Raw genomic sequence first — 21,943 nt, 5'->3', positions numbered from 1 at the left:
CCTCTCCCTCCCAAGACCTTAGTTTCCCATCTATTCAATGGGAAGTTGAAGCTCTCCATGTAGCTCCATGAAGGCAGGGATGGTGTCAGGTTCTTAGCATCCCCACCTTCTGAGACAGCAGGAACATAGTAGGCATTGAACAAAAGTTTGTTGAATGAATAAATCAATGAACATTGCTTGAAACTCTCACAGTCTAACTCTAAGTAGTCAGCCCAAGGTCTCTGAATCTCCTTGACTGTCAACCTGATTGTAAGCCCCCTTTGTAATCTTCTCCAACATTGCTCACAGGGACTGTGTAAGCATTTGGGTAATAATTCACAAGGGCTGCACCTGCTGCTTCAGGCCCTGCCAGCTTCCAACTCCCCAGAGTTCAGACAGAGTGGAACCAGCTGAGAAAGGCAGATGTCACATCCAGCTCCGGTCATGCTGTGTCATCCTGGCTTCCAGGTGTGGTCTTCCCAAGGGATCCATCAGCCCCTTTTAGCATCTTTCTCTCCAATAAGCACGGTACGAGAGGACCAAAGCTCCCAGCCTCTGTCTAAGCTAAGACCCTGGCAGATATCTTCAAGAGAAAACAGTTCATTCCCAGGCAGGGGGAAACAGGAAGTCACCCCCTAAAAAATCCCTGGCCCCCAGGTTGTCTAGACACCTGCACCGTGGTCCCCGGCCCCAGTCTGCTGTCATCCACGCTCTGAGACCTGGGCAAGCTTTCCTCTGGGCCTCTGCCTGGCTTCCTTCCCAGAGCTGGTGTAGATGGCAGAAAGCACTGGTGAGTAGATGAGCTGCTTTGCAGTTCTTGGAGGGGCTGTTCTCTGTCTCCTCTCTGATAATTCCGCTACATGGAGAATTTCCCCACCAACCGCTCACCCTCCTCCCTTCCAGAGCAGCCCTCGCAAGGAAGGCACTGTCTCTAAAGTCTGCCCTGACACCCTGCCTAGACTCCTTCCACCGTCTCCATTAAGCACTCAGAACACCTTGTACACTCCCTCCTTAGAGCTTGCTGATTATCATCACCCCTCTCGCTGCTGCCTCCATCTGCCTGGAGCCCACTGAGTCCTGTTCACCATTTATCCTGTGCCCACCGTGCTGCTTGTCACCAAAATGGTAAATAAGGACTGGATGAATAACCAGATGAGTGAGTGAGTTACTAAAGAAAGGAAGAAATGTGTGGATGAATGAATTATTAACTGTTCTACAATCTTACAATTTTTGGATAACTTATCTCAAATTTCCCTGGAGGGTTGGTGAGGTGGTTGTGTTGTTTTGTTTTTGGGTTGTTTTTTTTTTTTTCAAGAACTGGTAAAAAAAAAAAAAAAAAAAAAAAAAAAAAAAAAAAGCCTGAATAGCTCATAGCAGTTGTAAATTCCTGCAGCTTTTCCCTGGTGTGGTTCCAAAGGCTGAAAACAAGCGATACCCAGTCCTCCAGCTCCCTCCTCCTTCCCACCGCAACCCTCTCCCTCCTCACCCACTGTTTTCGTTTTCTAAACATTTTTTTTTTAGTTTATTTTTTTTAAGAGAAAGAGAGACAGAGAAAGTGAGGGGGGAGAGGCTGAGAGTGGGAGACACAGAATCCTAAGCCGGCTCTGTGCTGTCAGCCCAGAGCCTGATGAGGGGCTTGAACTCCCAAACCGGGAGACCATGACCTAAGCCAAAGGTGGAGGCTCAACCGACTGAGCCACCCAGGCGCCCCCTCCTCACCCTCTTTATTTCTTTCTCCACAGCTCTGTCTCTGTCTCTCCCTTCACTCTCTCTCTGCCTCTGTCTCTTTGTCTCTCTGTCTCTCTGTCTCTCTGTCTCTCTCTCTCTCCCTCTCTCACATCCCCCACCCTTCCTCTCACCTCCCCATCCGGACCAGTCCCTATGTGGTGAGCACTCCCCACGTGTGCCAGCGCCTTACAGCTGGGGCCCTCACTTTCCTTCCAGCCCACCTGGCCCTGCCTCACTTGTACTTCGTGCTTGAGAGCGTGGGCTTTGGAAATGGTCAGGTTCAGCTCTCCCCGGTCTCGTTCTTCCATGTACTGGTTGTGCATCCTTGGTCGAGGCACCTGACTAATCTCTCCGAGTCTTGGCTTCCTTACCAGCCAAATGAGGTAAAAATGCCCGGCTCAGATTAAATGAGATAATATTTGGAAGAGCTTCACACACACAGTGGTAAATCACAGCAGACGCGGGCTCTCTCGTCACCATCCATCCTGCTGCAGTGACCACATTTGCATCATCTGCAGACGCTGTTAGTGCCCAAAATCTTCAGGGAAGATGAGGAACACCTCTGGACTGAGTAGTCCCCCTTCCCAAGGATTGCATTTCAGACTCTTCCTCCCCCAAATCAGTGACCATCCATCTCTGACTCTCTGCTCTTTGGTGCCCACCTTAATTTGCCCAGAGAATCTGTGTGGATGCAGACATCCCCAAACCTGGCCTCCTCCAGAAATCATGTGAGGAGTTTTTAGCAGTTGTGAGCCTCTGGAGGGGTAGTCCAGGAAATCCTGATTCTGTAGGTCAGAGGTGCCGCTCAGGAGTGGGTATCTGAAAACATCCGGAGTGACTGTTTGGAGACCAGGCACCCGAAATTCTGATCTAAATTGAATGCATGCTCACGGAACAATGAATGAGTGAATGAGTGAATGAATGAATGTGTGCACTCCAAAGTATGGGCCCATTGGCTCCACAGCTTTTCAGAGCCAAAAACTGAGCTGCTTTATTTCCTGTGCTCTCCCCTGGTCTCACTCCCAACCCTTGCCCTGCCCTGGCGTGTATCTCTCCGTGCTCTTCCCACCTCCCCCCCTCCCTTTCTAGTTTCCCACCTGACTCCCATTAGCTCCTACTTTCCTCCTGTGCCCCCTCAGCCATGCCCACGCCACCTCCCACTGCAACATTTGCAAACTGGGGGCCTTTCCCCATCCCAAGACACTTGTGTGAGAAGAAGCTCTGGACACAAGAGTTACACAAAACAGATTTATTTAATGAACCTCAGTGACTAACAAAGTCAGAAAGTAGCAGAGACGTTATGAAGAAGAAGGGGCTGGTAGGGGATGGGGTAGCCTCCACCCTCTGTCCGGGGCCACCGATGAGTTCCAGGAAAGAGGTCTCTGGGGTCACCGAGGAGAGTCTCGGAAGCTTCCCTTCTAGAAGCTTCCTCCAGCCTTGACAGCATGCTTTGAGGGCAGTGCTGGGCTGGGAAGGGAAGATTCTGGCCTCTGAGGGGGAGACTGAGCTGAGAGGAGTCTCTTCCTTTCTCCTCCTTCCTCTGCTCCCAGGGCTGGCGCCATCCCAGGGATGGTCAAGCTCTCCATTTACACCAAGCTGGGCTCTTCCTGCCTCCGTGGTACAAATCTCGTCCTTCACATCCCATCCGGAGTCCTCTGAGAACAAAACCTGGAATATACACACCCCTGCCCCTAGCTCACAAAGGCCCCACCATCAATTTTGTCCTTGAGGCCTCTCGGGTGCCATGAAGTCATGCCCTCAGCCCTGCCGAGGGGTCCTGTCCAGATGGTGAGGTGAGAAAAAAAACCACCCAGTTGTTTTCACCCCAGGCAAGAAGGCAGCCTCCTTAGAGAGAGGGCCACAGACCTGGGAAAAGGCTAAACTCGAAGCAGGGTGGGGAAGTGTGGAAAGGGGGCCACGGGAAGCTCTTTACCACCTCCTGCTTCCCTCATGGAACTAGGAAGAATGGGACCCACCACATTGGGTTTCCCCAGGTCTTGGGCGCCACTGTCCTGGGGACAGATCTCCCCAGAGGGGCCCCAGCAGTAACATAGACTTCTCTCTTAAAGCACGGACCAGCCGTCAGAGCCCCCAAATCCAGTGGGGGGTGGACTCATTTTTACTCTATATTGCCTCAATATGTCCCCCTTCCCCCAAGGATATTGTGTGAAGAGTGGAGGTGTGGTAGAGAGTAGGGGGTAGTTCACCCAAGTGACAAATTACTTCATCTATGTACACACACACACACACACACACACACACACACCTCTTGGCACCAAGAAGCACCAGTGCTCAAGAAAAAAGCCTCCTGTCTGGGGATGACAGGGTGTAGGGGGGAGACGGGGATAAGACCTGCAGCTCACAACTCTGGAGGAGGCTGGAGGGGTGAGGAATCAGAGAGGGAAGCCAAGCAGCATATAGACTAAATACAGACTCCCTTCTTCCTCCATGTTCCCCTCCCAACCCCTCCCCCACTCATATAATGAAACAGGGAGCCTCCCTGCATCAAATATGGTAGCCTTCCGATTGCCATGAAGAGACTGAGCGAGAGGGTCTGAGGAAATCTGTAAAAAGCATATCTTGTTGGCATTGGGGAGGGGGACGCAGGAAGGGAGGCACCCTTCTGGGATAACCTAGGGCCCGAAATCACAGTGAACTGATCCAGTTTGGGGGAAAGTTTTGGAGCTCCCAGCTGCAGAGCCTGGAGTTAACTCTTGGCTGGCACCAGCCCTCCAGTCCCAGTCCCTGCTGCTCTCTCCCCCTCCTGCACTCTCAGGGAACCAGACAGAGCTGCAGCAGGGGCCCTGTGTGCAAGCTTCAGGATTCTTAACCCTTAGGAGCCCTGCAGACCGGGAGGTAAAAAGGGGAAGAAGGAGGGATTGAGGGAGGGGGTGTGCTGTGAGAGAGGTGGCTGGAGAGGATTCAGAATGGAAAGTGCAGAGAGAGGGGAAGCAGGGACAGGGACATGGGGAGAGAAAATTAGGGGGAAAGGAGGGAGAAGAAAAAGCTGGAGAGCCGTGAAAAGGGGTGGGGGCAACCCACGTCAGCTGAGCCGGCGTGACTTCCCCCATTTTATACAAATGGGGAAACCGAGGCTCAGAGAGGTCAAGAGACTGGTGCAAGGTCCATCTCACCGACACCGAGCGGCTGAGCAGGGGTCTGCAGGGCCCAGTCTCCCTCCACTAAACTGCACACATCTGAACAAGACTGGAGGAGGAAGGACCACAGGAGCGGGCAGGGAGGCGGGCGGCAGGGAAGGGGGCCAAGTGCAAGGGAGAAGGTGCTATCATGCTACCTGACTTTCAGAGAGCGGGGGCAGAGGCCCGGGCAGGCGGAGGGCACCGGGCTCCCCTCCGACCCCAGCCCTAGTCCACCACCAGGGTCTCTTGGCTGTAGGGGATGGACTTCTCGAGCATCTGCTCTCCGCCCTTCCCCGAGTTGGGGCCGGGCCCCTGGCTGTGCCCGGAGGAGTAGCTGGCGGACTTCTCCCCGCTGCCGCTGTGGGCCGCAGCCCCGCAGCGTCCCTGGCCCCAGCAGAGCACCGAGGCGCAGGCCTGGCGGAAGCGGGGGTCGAAGAAGGCGTAGAGAAAGGGGTTGAGGCAGCTGTTGACGTAGCTGACGCAGGTGCAGTAGGGGAAGACGTTCATGAGGAAGAGGTCGAAGTCGCAGGGCCAGCGCAGCAGGCCGCCCAGCGTGTAGAGCGTCTTCACCAGGTGGTAGGGCACCCAGCAGAGGGCGAAGGTCACCACCAGCACCACGATGATGCCGAGCAGCCGGCGCCGCTTCCGCAGGCCCTCGACGCGCTCCTTGCGGAAGTGGCCGGCGATGGTCTGGGCGATGAAGAAGTAGCAGGTCAACATGACGGTGAAGGGCACCACGAAGCCCACGGCGGTGGACGAGACCCCCAGGCCCACCTCCCAGGCCCACTCGGAGCCGGAGGCGGCCACCACGGAGTAGTCCATGTAGCACTGCACCCTGGTGGTGTTCTCCAGGTCCCCGGTGGCGCGGAACACCATGACCGGCGCGGCCAGGAGGGCGGCCAGCACCCACAGGACGGCCGTGGCCGCGGCGCCGCTGACCCGCAGCCTCAGCCGAGCGTTGGCCACCGGCCTCACGATGGCCAGGTAGCGGTCGAAGCTGAGCCCGGTGAGGCAGAAGACGCTGGCGTACATGTTGACGAAGACGAGATAGCTGCTGAGCTTGCAAGCAAAGGTGCCGAAGGGCCAGTCGTAGTCCCGGTACGTGTAGGTGGCCCACAGCGGCAGGGTCACCACGAAAGTCAGGTCGGCCACTGCCAGGCTGGCGATGAAGATGTCGGCCGAGCGCCTCTTCTCGCGGCTGCTGCGGAACACGGTCCAGAGCACCAGGCCGTTGCCCGTGGTGCCCAGGAGGAAGACCAGCATGTAGATGGCGGGGATGAGGGCCCCCGAGGACTTCCAGTCCGTGTACTCGCACTCAGACTGGTTGTCTGCCCCGTAGTAGGTGTCAAAGTCGCCGGCCTCCTCCATGCTGGGCGGCGGAGAGAAGACGGGGCAGGGGCTCCCGCGGGTACCAGCTCCGTGGCTGCGGCCCCGACCCCGGCGGCCGCCCTGGGCTTCTGGCCCGAGCCTCAGGGGGCAGGCGAGAAGGGGCTGAGGGTGTCCAGAGCCCTTCCCGGCAAGCAGGAGAAGCTGCCTCCGGATTCTGGAGGGTGCCTGCCCCTGCAGACGTCCCTCCGCCCTCTCCTCGCCTGGCCCCAGCCTCAGCTAAGAGGCTTCCTTGCGCCCTCCTGAGTCTCTGTCTCCTCCTTGTCTGGTCACTCCCTCCTCCCACCCACCTCCAGACCCACCCCTCACTTGGGAGTCTTAAGATCTTTAAGTTACAGCCCACTTTTTTTTTTTTTTTTTTTTTTTTTTTCCTCTTGTCCCCGGGCAAGTGGACCAAATTGAGCCCTGCCGAGCTGAGCTGGGCAGAATGTTATCTGAGGTTTGCAGCCTGCTCTCCTCCCAAGCCCCGCCTCCACCCTCTGGCTACCACCCACCTTCTCCCCAGCCTCTAGTCCCTGGTTTCCTCTGGCCTTTGGAGCACCCCCTCCCCAACCCTCCCCACCTTCCTACTCTCACCCCCTCCCCTCCCCTCTAAATGGGACAAATTATGCAGATTGAAATCCAGCTGGAGCTGGAGCCAGGAAGGGGGGGGGGGGGCGGGCAAGGAGGGTGTGAGATTTCGCAGGATGCTCTGAGCATCTGGCAAGCCCTCCTGGCAGGCAGGTCTGGCCCCCACCCTCCCCTCCTGCCCTCCCAGCCCCCACCCAGACCAGACTTCACTCCACGGTCATCCTCCTTCACACCTCCACTTTGACCCTCCCTCTGGGAACTTTTGTTGTTTTACAGACACGGTTAAGGGGATTTCTCTAGAATTCATAATCTGTTAGCAGACTGCCGTTTGCAGATGGCATTGGAAGTTTTAGAGGGTGGAGGACAAAGTCCCGGAAGGAAGAAACCTCAGACAAAAGTCATGAAATCAAGTTGTTAAATCTGTGGGAAAACTGAGGCCTAACACGGTAAATGTCTTACTCAAAGTCACAAGATGAATTTTGTTACAGTTCCATTGTTCGCTTTTCTTCTTCGTCTCCAAGCACCCGCAGCTCCTGCCATGTAGTAAGTGATCATTAAATGATTGTTGAGAGAAGCAATGTACAATGGACGAACTCGTGGGCGAGGGAAAAGAAGAACCCAGGTACATTCAGTGTTCAGGTTCTTCCTGCCCTTTGGGGACCAGGTCTCTATTAGACCGTGCAGCCAGAGAGGGAGGCAGAGAAAGGGGCGGTCACTGAGGGGATGCTGTGGGCACAGTCCCATACAAATGCACTTTGCCCTGTCTGCTTGCCCTTCCAGGACCTCTGGGCAGGGAAGAGAGAAGGAGAGAAGGATGCACAAGATACGATTTAAAACTGTGCCCCCAAGACTGGAGGAGTCGATCTCAGGTTGGGCAGGGATAAAACAAGACAAAATCAGGAGATAAGTCTTGGCCTCATCCAAAACAAAGGGCTTACCAAACAAGAATCCCTTGTCTCAAGGGAGGGTTGGTCAGAAAACCTTGCCGGGGCCTTAAAGTAGGGGCCCCCAACTCAAATACCCACAAGGACCCGGTGAAGAGTGTACATGGGCAAAAAAGCTATTATGGGACAATAAGGAGTGGTAGAGTCTGTGGCAAACCAGAGCAAGCACACCCCATCAAGAGGAGCCCTCCTAAGCTTCAGTCCCTGGTTGCCATGCAGAAATATGGGACCCAACATTGCCAAGCGTTCTGATTTTCTACATAATTTTGAAATTCTGGATTTTATGAGAAATGTCCAGATTTGCAAATCTGGGAAATTCATCCCATTAAAAAACAAACAAACAAACAAACAAACAAAAACACAACAAAAACAAAGGGTGGGGCACCTGGGTGGCTCAGTCGGTTAAGTGACTGACTCTTGATTTCAGCTCAGGTCATGATTTCACCGTTTGTGGGTTCGAGCCCCACGTAGGGCTCTGCCTGTCAGCACGGAGTCTGCTTGGGATTCTCTTTCTCCCTCTCTCTGCTGCTCTCCCATGTGCGCGTGCTCTTTCTCTCTTTCTCTCTCTCAAAAGTAAGTAAACACTTAAAAATAAAAAAGCAAAGGTCACAACAAGTAAAGCTTGTCCTCTGCCACTCCCACTCTGTGCTCTTTGAACAGGAGCTGGCCAAAAATGTAAGGCAGAGGGCAACAGGGAGGATGGGCCAGGAACAAGAAACATCAAATGCAAAGACAGAGAAATGACAGCCAACACGGCCTAAATCTCGGGGTGCAATGGGGAGACCCAGGGGAGATGGCGAGAGAGCAGGACAAGACAGACCCCGGGTCTTGGATGGAGAACTGGGTGTGTTTCTCCTTATTCAGCACCTCCTCCCTGCCAGGAGCTCTTTGAACATGCTATGCGTTTTATATGTGTTTATTATCTCTTTCAGTCAACACAACGGTGTTAGGAAGTAGGCACTGTCATTAATCTCAACTTACAGACCAGGAAACTGAGGCACAGGGAAGTGAGGTAACTTGGCCAAGGTCACTCACCTAAGAATTGTCAGAGCCGGAATTTGAACCAAGGCTTGAGCACATGAACTAAAACCTCTTAAGTTCTCCTCCCCCTAAAAGAAAGAAAGAAGAGAAAAAGAAAACCCCCAACCCTTTTCGAATTAGGGGTTTGTCATCTGCTGAGCATTATAGAAATGTGGAATAATGCCAGGATACCTGTCATTTACTTTAAAATAAGCTCTCAGTGGGGCACCTGGGTGGCTCAGTCCATTAAGCATCCAACTCTTTTTTTTTTTTAATTAAAAAAAAAATTTTTTTAACATTTATTTATTTTGAGACAGAGAGAGACAGAGCATGAACGGGGGAGGGGCAGAGAGAGAGGGAGACACAGAATCGGAAGCAGGCTCCAGGCTCTGAGCCATCAGCCCAGAGCCTGACGCGGAGCTCGAACTCACGGACCGCGAGATCGTGACCTGAGCTGAAGTCAGACGCTCAACCGACTGAGCCACCCAGGCACCCCAAGCATCCAACTCTTGATCTCGGTTCAGGTCATGATCTCAGTGTTCATGAGATCAAGTCCTGAGTTGGGCTCTGCGCTGACAGTATGGAGCCTGTTTGGAATTCTCTCTCTCTCTCTCTCTCTCTCTCTCTCTCTCCTCTCTCTACCTCCCCCCCTCACGCGTGCACTCTCTCTCTCTCTCTCTCTCAAAATAAATAAACTTAAAAATATAAAAATAAAATAAGCTCTCGAGCAAAATTTTTAAAAGATGGACTAAAATATTTTAGAGATACTCTCCACTCCCCTACTCCCATGGTTGAACAGGTTACAAGAACCCTGGCCAGACAATAGTCTGTACTGTACCTTAGGGATGGAACCATAGCTTGATCCAGAAACTGCTCTGTGGCCAGTCATTCCCAATAAAGATTCTTGGTCGCCTGAGGCCAGCAGGAAAGCTAACAGGACCCAGCATCTGGAATCTTGGCAGTCTGCAAAATGGCAGTCAGGACACCCAATACGACCCAGAGCGGGAGTTAGGTTGACCTCATGGTACACAGGGGTTGGAACTGCTTAGGGCCTGCTTGCCCTGGCATGTTTGTCTAATAGAAGTCTGTGCAGGTGGCCAAATGGCTTTCATTCATCCGACAGTAAGCTTGGGTGAAAACATGTCAGATTACCCCAACCTTGACCTATCAAAAGGGACCTGAGGTGCACAGGAACCAGTTTGGCTCAGGTCAGGTCACGACTGACAGCACCTGTTATGAATACAAACAGCTGCTCAGAACACGCCAAGATAAAGGCCAAGTTCAAGACCCCCAGGTAATCCAAATCTTCTCTGGTTCTCCCAGAAAGACATAGGCACCTGGGCCCTTTGCAGCTAAGAACATAGAAGAAGGAGAGCCAGCGAGCTCAGAGTGTCCCCAAAATCATGTTTCTCCCCACAGCTATTCCCATTTGGATCGTGAACCAGACAGAGACCCCGTGGGAGGGGATGTGGGTTCATCTCTTTAGGGCTCTGGTCTCCAGGCCCTGTACCTCTGAGGGGGTAAGAAGCGGTTAATGTCACCTGAGGAACCAAGCTGGTCAAAACGGGAGAGAATCGGGAGGCAAGACTAGGAGGGGGCCACTGATAGGGGGGCCAGAGTGGATGAAGCGCAGAAAAGATCTGACCTCCAGCCAAAAGCTGGAGCTCCAGCTGGAACCAGGGGGTCTGAGTGCCCACAGCAATGACAGCCTGAAAGGAGGAGAATCAAGCTAGCGTCACACTCCTCACCCAGCCTGACACCTAAGGTCCCTGTCCATGCAACATCGAGATGAAAGTTTAGTAAACAGAACCAGTAGCTGAAGCCTGACCTTCTGTGTCCCGAGGGCTCAGAAGCAATTCCTCACCAGACAGAGAGCACCTGGCCAGACCCCTGTTTTCATTTTGGTACCCACCCCCCTGCCCCCACTCCCCGCCTCAAGTGGGTGCCTGGTAAATGCCTGCTGAATTAAAGCTCTGGGAATGTATGCAGGAAAAGGATGGGAAAGACTGGGTCTTCTTCATTCCAGGGGCTGTTCCACTGCATTAACAAGGACATCTTTTTGCTAAGTTGCTCCAGAATAATCTGCCTTGAGTCATCTGGCAAACCAGCAGCGAGGGCAGGGCCGTTGGCCAGTGTCCCCAGGGGCTGGCCTGCCCTGGAGAGGCCGACTGGTTTCCTGGGGGACTCGGCTCTCTCCTGGGTGATTTCTTCAGGGTATTGTGAGGGACTTGGCATGAAGGGCTCCAGGCAGAACAGCGCCCCAGGCCAGCTGCAGATCCCTTTGAGGAGAGCCCAGACTGCTGGGGGCCCTCTGGAGTCAGTGATTCAAAGCCCCGAGTTTGTTCCTGGCCTAGAAAGCAAGAGAGACTGGCTTGGCCCCAAGCCCGTGACTGTGTGTGGCTGTGTGCACAAACGGGAAGGGTTTGTGTGTGCCGCGGGGCCGCTTGCGAGCATACGGGACTTGCGTGCTCTTGGAGCACGAGTGTATATTGGGTGCGTGCATGCGTTCATGCGCCAGTGTGTACCTGGGTCGGGGGCTGGGTAAGCCTCCCCCTTGTGGGACAGGAAAGAGTGGTTAATTGGATCGCTCTAAGGGCTTGCAGTGGGTGGGTGAGGGAGAAAGCCCAAATTCCCCGGTCTGCAGGGACCTGCCCAGACCTTGCCCCAGGCTCTGGGTGGAGGACATCAAAGTGGAAGCTGGTCTTTCTCTGCCCCTTGCTGACTTCTCACCTCCTCCCCCCCGCCCTGCTCCAGCCTCCTCGCTTCACAGGTCTGCTTTGAACTTACCCAGGGCGACCAGGCCCTTCTCTCCCCTTCCCAAGAGAAAGCACAGCTGTGTCCTGAACAGCTGGTGGTGTTATCTGAGGGGAAGGGGGGGAGGACAGGGGAAGAGGATGAAACTGGGCTGTCCAGCCCACTCTGGGATTCCTCTCCCATTTCTTCTGCCACACAACACCCCCTTCCCCATCCCAGCCCTGCACACACACACACACACACACACAGCCCTGCCTTAGCAGCTTATCTGACCAGAACCAAATGGCCAGCTGCTCCTGACAATGAAAGCAAACCCCCCACCCCTGCCTCTCGGCAGCCCCTCTTCTCCCCCTGGCCATTTGGTGCCACTTCAAACTCCCAGGCGTACTTCAAACGCCTAGGAGACCCTGGGCTCTGGGGACAGCGAAGGCAGGAAAATCAACGGGCCCGAGAGCCAGGAAATATAAGCTCCAGTCCCATCTTGGCTATTACTTCATTCCCTCAGCAAAGGTTTATTGAGCACCTACTATTGGCCAGACTCTACTCCAGGCACTGGGCTCACACTGAATTGTGTCAACAGTTCAAAGCGTGTCCCTGGCCTCCTGCACATGCATCCTCCAGGTGGAGGAGAGACAAAACAGCTGAACCGTAAATAGATCAATGAACTCAGATAGTGATAAGAGCAGCCGAGAAAGCTCGGCCGGGTAATGACACAGGATAAATAGGAAGGGGGCAGTTTTAGAGGGTGGACCACCGGAAGAGGGCCTTCTTGGAGTGGCTGCCATTCTAGCTAAAATCTGAATGTCTAGGTTCCTGTGGGAGCCTGGACGAGGCTCTTCCCTCTCTGAGCCTCAGTTTCCCCATCTGTACGTGAGGACGGTGAAGCAGCTGGTGATTCTGGAACAGCGGCAGTGGCTCACAGAGGAGGCTGGAAAAGTGGATTTCTTGCTAAAGAAGTCAAAAGAGGGAGGCAACCTGACTCCGTGTAGCAGGTCGACGATGGGCAAAATCAGACCAGAATCCGTTCTCCTGGCCACGGGCCCCACCTTATGGGGTGTTTGTTAGGCTGTCGGTAACCAGGGTCTGAAAGCCTTTCCTGATTTCCTCACCCACCCCCTCACCCCTCCCCTGACACTACCCATCCCCATTATTTAGCACACTTCCCTAAACAAAGTGGGTCTCTAGTAAGTGTGTGGGCACCGTTTCTCTGCAGCCACGAGGACTAGAATTTCTACAACCTTGGGAGCAGTTAGGGCTTTCTTTAGGACCACCTAGACGGGAGCTAGATGGTTTCTGCGACTTGACATAGGAAAGACTCCTAAAATTCACCCAGGCCATTGACTGCCCCTCACCCAAGCTAGAAGACAGTAAGAGGGTGGGCGGCAAGGAGGGTCCACAGAGGCAGCATCAGCATTTCATGAAACCTTTTGGAAATGGCACACACACACACACACACCCTTAATAAGACAACCGTCTCTAAAGGTCAAGTCGCGGCCCCTCAGGCTTAGATTTGCACAGCTCGATATGGTGGCTCTGGTTACTCCCTGGTGCTCAAGATGGCTTTGATGAATAAGAACTGAGAATATGAATTAATTATTATTTAACAAACAGAGTGGGTTAGGTAAACAGAATCCTTCCAAAACGACAACGCACTGGTAGGGGAGAATGGAGAGCAAGCCAAGTCGCCTGTGCTGGTGAAAAGTCTGCAGCCGGGAATCCATTCCACACGCTTGACTCCACTGATCAGGAAAGGGAGGCCCAAGGGGAGAAAGGGAATTCATCCAGGTGTCCCCACCGGGTCAGGCCCACTGTCCCCTGTGCCACTCCGCCTACCCCTCCCACCCCTAAAGATCAAGTCCGGAGGAAGCCTTTCTCCTTGGAGCTCACTCGCCTTTGTTAGCCTAACAGGAGGGCTGGGGCAGGAGGCAGCTAGGACAGGAAACAGAGCAGAGGCCGGAAGGAGGTCAGGAAGAGGTGGACAGGACCCTGACCCTGCTCACGCCCAGCCCTACCAGCCTTCAGGAGAGCAACAGGGTGTTTCCAAAAATATTTACAGTGAGTCTAAATTAATGAGGTACTGTATCAGCTCTAACAATAGGAGGATGTGGGGCCGGGTCCTCCAGGGGAGAAGACCAACGCCAGCAGCAGCCCACAGGCCAGACGAGGGCCCAGGAGGTTGGGGAAGGCCCGCTGTGCACACCGCCAAAGGAGGAAATTAAGCCCTCCACCCCCGGGGCCAGAGCAGGCACTGCAGACAACGCCCCCCCCCCCATCCCGGCTGCCCCGGGAACAGGAAGATTTCCTAGACCCTCACAACTGCCAAGAGCATCATCAACCCGCCTCCCTGCTCCACTCCAGCGTGAACATCTCCTGTAGTGCCCCCCAGGCTCAGGGCCATCCGGGGGCCTCTTGAATGCTTCTGCTGACCAGATGCTCACTCCTGCCCCTAGAAGCCCATTTCGGCCCCAACAGTGGGCAGAGCTGCTCATCCGACAGGGTTATCTTCAGGAGAGCACGGGCTGCTGCTCACAAGTCACGTTGCCATAGGCGAAGGAGCCATCATTTCAAGCCTCGGTTTGCCCCTCTGTAACATGGGAGCCATTACAGCATCTGCCTCATGGGGGCTGGTGCGAGGAATTCCACAAGCGGGAAGGTACCCAACATGGGGGGGAAGCCACGGAGGCAGAAAGATGTGGCAAAGGTGCAGAGATGCAAAATGAAGAGCTTAAGATGTCTTGGGGCTGAAGTTACATATGGCTGGAGAAAGCCAACCACCATTTTGTGGCCATTAAGGTGACCCAGAAAAGCTAGACTCGCGCTGCCCAGTACGTCACCCGCTCAGCGTAAGTGGCTATCGGGCACTTGAAACGCAGTCAGAGAGAGCAGAGAAGAGCCACAGGCACGCAGTGCGCACCGGGTTGCAAAGACAAGATGTAAGGCGTCTCATTAGTAATTTTTTTACATTGATTACACATCCAAATGATAATATTTTGAATATATTGTGCTAAATAAAATATATTATTAAAATGAATTTTACCTGTTTTTTTTTTTTTATGTTACTATTGCGGCTATTGGAAAAAACTTAATTGCCTATGCAGTTCCCATCATATTCCTGTTGGACCACACTGAGCTAAAGGATCACCTGGAAGCTGTACGATGTTCACTCTGGGGGCGCCTGGGTGGCTCTGTCCGTGGAGCATCCGACTTCGACTCAGGTCATGATCTCGCGGATGAGTTCGAGCCTCGCGTCCGGTTCTGTGCTTATAGCTCAGAGCCTGAAGCCTGCTTTGGATTCTGTGTCTCCCTCTCTCTCTACCCCTCCCCGGTGCACACATGCACTCTCTCTCTCTCTCTCAAAAATAAATAAAAACATTAAAAAAATTAGATGTTCACTCTGGAGGCACCTCTGAGGGTAGGTTAGAAAGGGGAAGTTCATCAGGAAATGGATGCAAATTGTTCAGACCAAAGTTCTGTTTTAGGGGAAGGACTCAGATTTTTTTTTTTTTTTTTTTGGTCCCAAGGCACAATCCAATAGGGATGCGATTTTTCTTCTTCCTAAACTAGGGTTCCAGATAAACCAACCACCCTGATAGGTAAAGGTTGTCAAGCACTGCATAAGCACCTTTAAATGCCTCCCCCAGTGCAATTTTCATCAAAGTTTTTTTTTTACATTCATTAAAAAGTCATAAGATAATTTTTGTTATCATTCCCATTTTACAGATTGGTAAACCAAGGTTTGGAAAGTTACGTCACTGGCTCGGGAGCACTTGGCTTACAAGTGACAGAGGGGCGATTTGAACCCTTGACTTTGACTCGAGAAGGCTGCCATATCTTCAGCCCAGATATACTCTCCCAATGCGGGGCCCTGCTTCTGCACCCAAACAGAACCTGCTGGTGCTTCACCAACAGGGACCTCGGAGGCTCTCCCGCACGGCACTGCAGCTCTAGCCTGGTTGTAAACAGTCTGCACCATGAGGGTAAGTGAAGAAAAAGTCCCCTACGGCCGCCATCGAGGGCCCGCAGGAATTCACAGGGCCATGCCAGCAGAAGAATAGTTTGCAAGACAAACATGCTTTGCAATGGTTGGGAGAGTAAACTCTGAGGCCAAAACGCCTGGTGTCCAATCCTAGCTCTGCTACTCTATCCCTCCAAGCCTTGGTTTCATTAACTGTTAAATGGGGGTAATAACATATCACCAGAATTATGAGATAACAGTCGTCAGAATTATGAGATACTAGACAAAAAGACTAAGTCTGTGCCTGGCCAACTGGCCGAGAACAATTGCCTAGCAAACATTGCTTATTACAGTTTCCTTACTTAATCCACATAATTACCCTATGGGACCCAGAGAGCCAGTTAAGACAAATAGGAAGAATGATATTCCCAGTTTACAAATGCAGAAATTGAGGCACAAAGACATTAATTTGTCTAAGTCCTTCGATTTCTAAGTATTGGAAAGAGGAATCAGACCTAGGATGGCTGGTTCCCAGGTCTGTAGTCTTAACACCATGACATCTAGCTCATGATTTTGGACAATCTGTGAAGTCTTTTTTTTTTTTTTCTTGTTCTTTTTTAAATGACACTATCTCAGCTTCTTGAGGCTGCTCAACCTGCCCAGTGCTTTGACGGCAGCCAGTAGGACAGTCAACAGCTCGGTGTGAGTGCAGAGAGGCAGCTGCCTCTGGATGCCACAGAGCTCGGCTGATGGGTTACCCATCAGCCCTAGGGCTCCACAGGTGCCACAGGTATCCAGTGACAATCTGCCTTTGCCAAAAAGCCATAACACAGGTCCTGCGGCATCTCTCGCCCTTGTGACTGCTCAGGGACAAGGGGTGTCTGGGGAGATAGAACTGAATACTGATGTCACTACCAGACCCAGAGCACAGAGCTGCCTCCCAAGGTACATCTTGGCCAGGCTGGGATCTACTGTTCTTCTGACCTGGGAGATGCTGACATCTGCTGGGGATGAGCTGGTACTCAGCCTTGACCTCCCCTGAGCCTGATTCCCAGCACTGGCTTCTGGGCCCTGCCTTGGGGGCAGAGATCCTGAAGGGTGAGTCCCCCAGGGGTTCAGGTAAGCCAGACCTCTCCTTCCTCTGGGCTCCCGTGGCATCTGGAATTGCCAACCCCAGAATCTTCCAGCTGTGGGGCTATGCTAAGAATCCTTAGAACAGGGGACTTACCCACAGTCCAATCAGCTGATGATTCCGAGGCTGAACAGATCTGAGAACCCAGCCAGAGTACCCAGTCTCCTGAAAAATCAAGCACTAGGTCCCTACACCCTGCTCAGTGTTTTGAGCTACATGTTATCTCCTGAAATGTGGTTACATTGCGCTGATATTATCCAATATCACATTATGACACTCACGTAGGAAAAGAAATGTTCTTGTCATTTTCACTTAGGGTGAAAACCAGACATTGAATCATCCTCAATGTTATTCATCACACTTCCTCAAGCATGTCACTCTGTAAAGACATATAAAGGGGGAAAATGTAACTCCTTTATTAAAGAAAATTATGGACTAGAAAAAGACTAAGGAAACTTTTTAAAATAAACTGACAACCGATTTAAAAAGAAAAAAAAGTTGGTCCTCGCGTCCCTGGAGGCAAGAATCTTATTTCTGAGCACCTAGCGCCACCTTGTGGTCCCACGCATAACAACGATCGCAGCCTTCCCCACGGTCACTGCCTACGTGGATCCTGAGAAACTTAACAGAAGGACATGGGGGAAGGGAAGGGGGAAAAATAGTTACAAACAGAGAGGGAGGGAGGCAAACCACAAGAGACTGTTAAATGCAGAGAACAAACGGAGGGTGGATGGGGGCAGAGAGGGGAAAATAGGTGATGAGCACCGAGGAGGGCGCTTGTTGGGATGAGCGCTGGGTGTTGTATGTAAACAAATTTGACATGAAGTCATATTCATAAAAAATAAAAAAAAGTAAGTGAATAAACTGTGATACATGCAGGGAAAAAAAAGACTGAGAGTTTCTTATCTGAACCTTTTATCTCAATGAACTTTGTACTGAAATCTCTCCCGCTATACCCACAAAGTTTAGCATGGAAAACAGGTGGACCCACAGTTGAGTGGGCCCTAACAAGAAGTGTGAATACACAGTCTTCGTTCGTAACCCCTCCAAGCTATTGCAGTCTTAGCTCTGGGGCCCTACAGGCTACATAGAAATTTAACTCATCTATTTTTTTTTTTTTTTTCCTAATGTGTGTGTGCTTTTTCTCTTTTCCTCTTTCTCTTCCCGGAAATATTGTCTTGTGTCTCGGGCAGCAAATGCTCTAGGACAGGTGAACTTGGGTGCAGAGAGGAGGAAAGAGCCAATCAGTGGCCGCTCTGGGCTCCTGTGACTCCCTCATGTAATGAATGAGTGTTACGTTTCTCCTCTGTGGGGCACCTGTGCTAGGCTTGATGGTGAGCCCAAATACTACCTAGGCCTCTACCCTCAAAAAACAGAGACTAGGGGCGCCTGGGTGGCTCAGTGGGTTGAGCGGCCGACTTCGGCTCAGGTCATGATCTCGAGCTCCGTGGGTTCGAGCCCCATGTCGGGCTCTGTGCTGACAGCTCAGAGCCTGGAGCCTGTTTTGGATTCTGTGTCTCCCTCTCTCTGACCCTCCCCCATTCATGCTCTCTCTCTCTCTGTCTCAAAAAAAAAAAAAAACGATTAAAAAAAATTAAAAAAAAAAAAAAAAACAGAGACTAGCAGGGAAGCCCAACATCGGCTAACTAATGACAAGGAAAAAAATAAAAAATAAAAAGTTAAGCTCCAGCAGTGGAAAGCAAGGAATGCGAGTTACATCTACAGCCAGAGTTTTAGAGTCTGACTCTTACAGGTTCTCCACAATCAATTCAAAATTTAAAGAAACAAACAATCAAAAGGCAAGTGTAATGAAATCCCCAAAAAGTCTTGTCTTTCCCACGATGATTTCTTTGATACTATTTTTTTGAAAAATCAAATAGCATGCCAAAAACATTAGAAATGACTCGGTTTCACTAAAACCTGAAATGCAAAATACATACTTAGTCTGCCTATTGAAGAATCCAGAACTGAATACATACGTAACAGGGGTTTGACCGAGTCAGGAAAAACAAGAAATATTCTCCTGAGAAAATGATCACAGTGCTGACAGCTTCAAGATGAGAAGGCAGGTAGAAGAAAAGGATGACAAACCATTACAGCAAACATCGGGCAGCGCATATGCAAAGGTCCTGAGGCAGCCTAGAGCTTGGGAGGCCGAAAGTAAGTAGGTGCAGACACTGGAGACTGAGTCCCAAGAGGAGGCTAAGGGCCGGGCCACATGGGGCTTTGTAGACCACCTTGAGGAGTTTGCCCTTATCCGCCCAGCAATGGAGAACTGTACAAGGGTTTTAATTAGCAGGGCATAGTGACAAGATCCAACTGGCATTACAGACTACAACTGTGTGGAGAGACTATGTGTGGAGAAGGAAGAAGGACAAGAGTTCATTCAGGAGACATTTGTTCTCACAAGAGACGATAGAAGCTTTGATTAAGAGTGTGGTGGTCAATGGGGCGCCTGGGTGGCGCAGTCGGTTAAGCATCCGACTTCAGCCAGGTCACGATCTCGCGGTCCGTGAGTTCGAGCCCCGCGTCAGGCTCTGGGCTGATGGCTCGGAGCCTGGAGCCTGTTTCCGATTCTGTGTCTCCCTCTCTCTCTGCCCCTCCCCTGTTCATGCTCTGTCTCTCTCTGTCCCAAAAATAAATTAAAAAAACGTTGAAAAAAAAAATTAAAAAAAGAGTGTGGTGGTCAAAATGGAGAGAAGTGAAGAGATTTCAGAGATATTTTGGGTTGGATATAGGGATAAGGAAAAGGGAGACATCAGGGTGTCTCTTATGCGTCTCACTTGCTGGAGCTAAATGAATGGGGTGTCATTCATGGAAACAGGGTGTGGCAGAAAGTGGTAAGTGAACCCCAGGATCTACTTTCTTCTTCTCTGTTGAGGGATTATACTGGAGTCCTCTCACAGGCCACTTCAGATCTTCTCAGGCTCCCCTGCCCTTGTCCCAGCTCTGCAAGGACTTCTCTTATTTCATAAAATAAGAGCACACAAGCCTCCTGCTTCAGATTCTGTCCCGGAGGGAACCCAGTCTAGACAATAAGATAACCACCCCCCCTGCCATGTATAAACTGGGGCCACGGCTATGTGACTAGAGACTGGCATGTTCAGCCTCCCTCACGACACCTTACTCTCTAATTGTCCACAGGGTATGGATAGAAGTGATAGGTACTTCACCTGGGTCACATCCTTCAAAAAGGACATTGCTTCCCCTTCACTTCCCGGAACAGGGGCATGGGGCTAGTGAGCCAACGGTGACCATGTAGATGAAGACAACAGGTGGAGGAATGATACAACAGCTGGACACCTCGTGGAGGAGAGCTGAGCCACACCTCTGCCTGTGGCTCACAGCTTCGCTGTACCATAACCAACTCGTAGGAAGTCATGGGGAAAGGCCAGGTTTGGGGAAAACCCACGAGTCCAATTCTGAACGCTTTGTCTTTGAGCAGCCTTTGAGACATCCAAGAGAAATGGTGATTGAGATGTGAGCCTGGAAGTCAGAGAGGAGCCTTGGTCTGAAAACATAAGTTTATGAATTGCCTTCCTCTTCTGCGTGGCTGATAATTAATGTCTAAAAGTGTCTGAGGGGGTCTAGGGAGAAGGTGGAGTGTGAGAAGAGAAGGGAGCCTGGGGAGGGAACATCTAAGATGGCCCCAGTCATCCCCACCTTCTGTATTTATGCCCTTGTGCAACCCCTTGGAATGTGGGCTGGACCTAATGACTCACTTCTAAAAAGTAGAATTTGGTAAAAGTGATGGCATGTCACTTCCAAATTAAGTCACAAAAAGTCTGGCTTCCGTCTTGGATGCCCTCTCTCTCAATTACTTGCTCTGAGGGAAGTCGACCACCATAAGCTTCCCTATGGATAGATCCACATGACAAGGACCTGAAGGAGGCCTCTGGCCAACAGCCAGTGAGGGACTGAGGCCCTTAATCCAACATTCTGTGAAAAAATGAATCCTGCCAATAACCATATGAGGGAGATTGAAAGCAGATTCTACAGTCCTGGTCGAGCTTTCAGATAACTAATCAGCCCCGGCCAACGCCTTAATTGCAGCTTTGGGAGATTTTACTCCAGAGACACATAGCTAAGCCACAGACAGATTCCTGACCCAGAGAAACCATGGGATAATAAATGTTTGTTATTTAAGCTGTGAGATTTGGGGGTAATTTGCTTCTGAGAAATTGGTAACTAAGACAGAACTCGTGCCAGAGACTTGAGGATCTCTATTCCTTTAACAGCTGGCAACAGAGACCAAGCCTATAAAGGAGGCCAAGAGCAAGAAGTCATGGACATAGGAGGCAATCCAGGTGGGTGCCAAGTCACAGAACCTAGGAGAAGGTAAGGAGAGAATAGTCAGCAGTGTTGGGATGCTGCTGATAGATCAAATAAGATGAGAGACAATTACTTGATGGACGTCAAGATGTGGAGGCACCATTGACCTTGGGCTATAAGCAGCTCTCTCAGGACCCATGGGCCTGGAAAGTCTGTTTGGAATGATTGAGGAGAAGGCTGGAAAGGAAGAAATATAGAACTTTTACTAGAACTTTGACAGTGAAACCAAAAAGAAATAGAGCAGGACAAAAAGAAGTTAGAGCAGGACAGAACTTTTTTAATGGCAAAGATTTGAGCTTCTGCAGAAGCCAATGGAGGCCTCTGGGATGGCAGGGTGAGGAGTGCCACAGACCCACTCCCCAGGAAAGAACCATCACTGGTGACAATGATTACACTCAACCACTTAAGGTCTCTAGAAATTGTCGTAAGGGAGTATAGCACACGAATAAAGATTTCAGAACTAAATCTCAGTAGGTACAGTGAGAGTCTGTGAAACTTGGGTCTCCTTCACCCACTCTTCATCTCAACAAGACAATGGAAGCTCCAATTTGGGCAGGTTGTCTGAATAAAATGAGCCTCCCTCTCCCCTAAGTTCCCAGCCAAGGGATAGAGTATTTCATGGGTAAAGGCAGACCACTAGCATTTCTCATTTCCTCAAACTCTAAGGTGCAGAGGCTAACCTCCTGGCAAAGGTGGTCAAACTATCAGGGGCTCACTCCCTCCACTTAGTCCTCACTCATAGATCAGGGGCTTAACCTCAGGCATAGCAGACTGAGAACATGGAGGCTCTGATTGCCCTTACCCCAGTTTAGTCGTAGGGTGGAGGTTCCATACAAGGAGAAGCAAGCCAAGAAAACTACAGGCTACCATCATCATTCAGTGCTCTGCTCGTTGTCACTCCTAAAGTAACACTGTCCCAGCCCTCATCTCTGAAGAAATGGTTCAAAGATTTTGTCCAGGAGGGGAAGCAGTTAATACAAATGGAAACCTCCAAAGTTCTTCC

General features: G+C 51.4%; 1 protein-coding gene across 1 annotated transcript; it reads right to left on the bottom strand.

Annotated features, from left to right (window-relative positions):
* Positions 1 to 2,918: 2,918 nt before the first annotated feature.
* Positions 2,919 to 6,963, bottom strand: APLNR (apelin receptor). Its single transcript, XM_049646778.1, has one exon. The coding sequence runs from the start codon at positions 6,213 to 6,215 to the stop codon at positions 5,073 to 5,075; it is 1,143 nt and encodes a 380-aa protein (XP_049502735.1). The 5' UTR covers positions 6,216 to 6,963; the 3' UTR covers positions 2,919 to 5,072.
* Between the last annotated feature and the right edge of the window lie 14,980 nt (positions 6,964 to 21,943).

Source organism: Panthera uncia, chromosome D1 (genome assembly GCF_023721935.1).
Source record: "Panthera uncia isolate 11264 chromosome D1, Puncia_PCG_1.0, whole genome shotgun sequence".
In the NCBI taxonomy this organism is placed as follows: Eukaryota; Metazoa; Chordata; class Mammalia; order Carnivora; family Felidae; genus Panthera; species Panthera uncia.
Note: the sequence above shows the minus strand (reverse complement) of the source record. Positions and strands in the feature narration are given on the sequence as shown.

Excerpts from the sequence above, each read along its gene's own strand:
- APLNR (XM_049646778.1), bottom strand. The coding sequence starts at position 6,215 with ATGGAGGAGGCCGGCGACTTTGACACCTACTACGGGGCAGACAACCAG.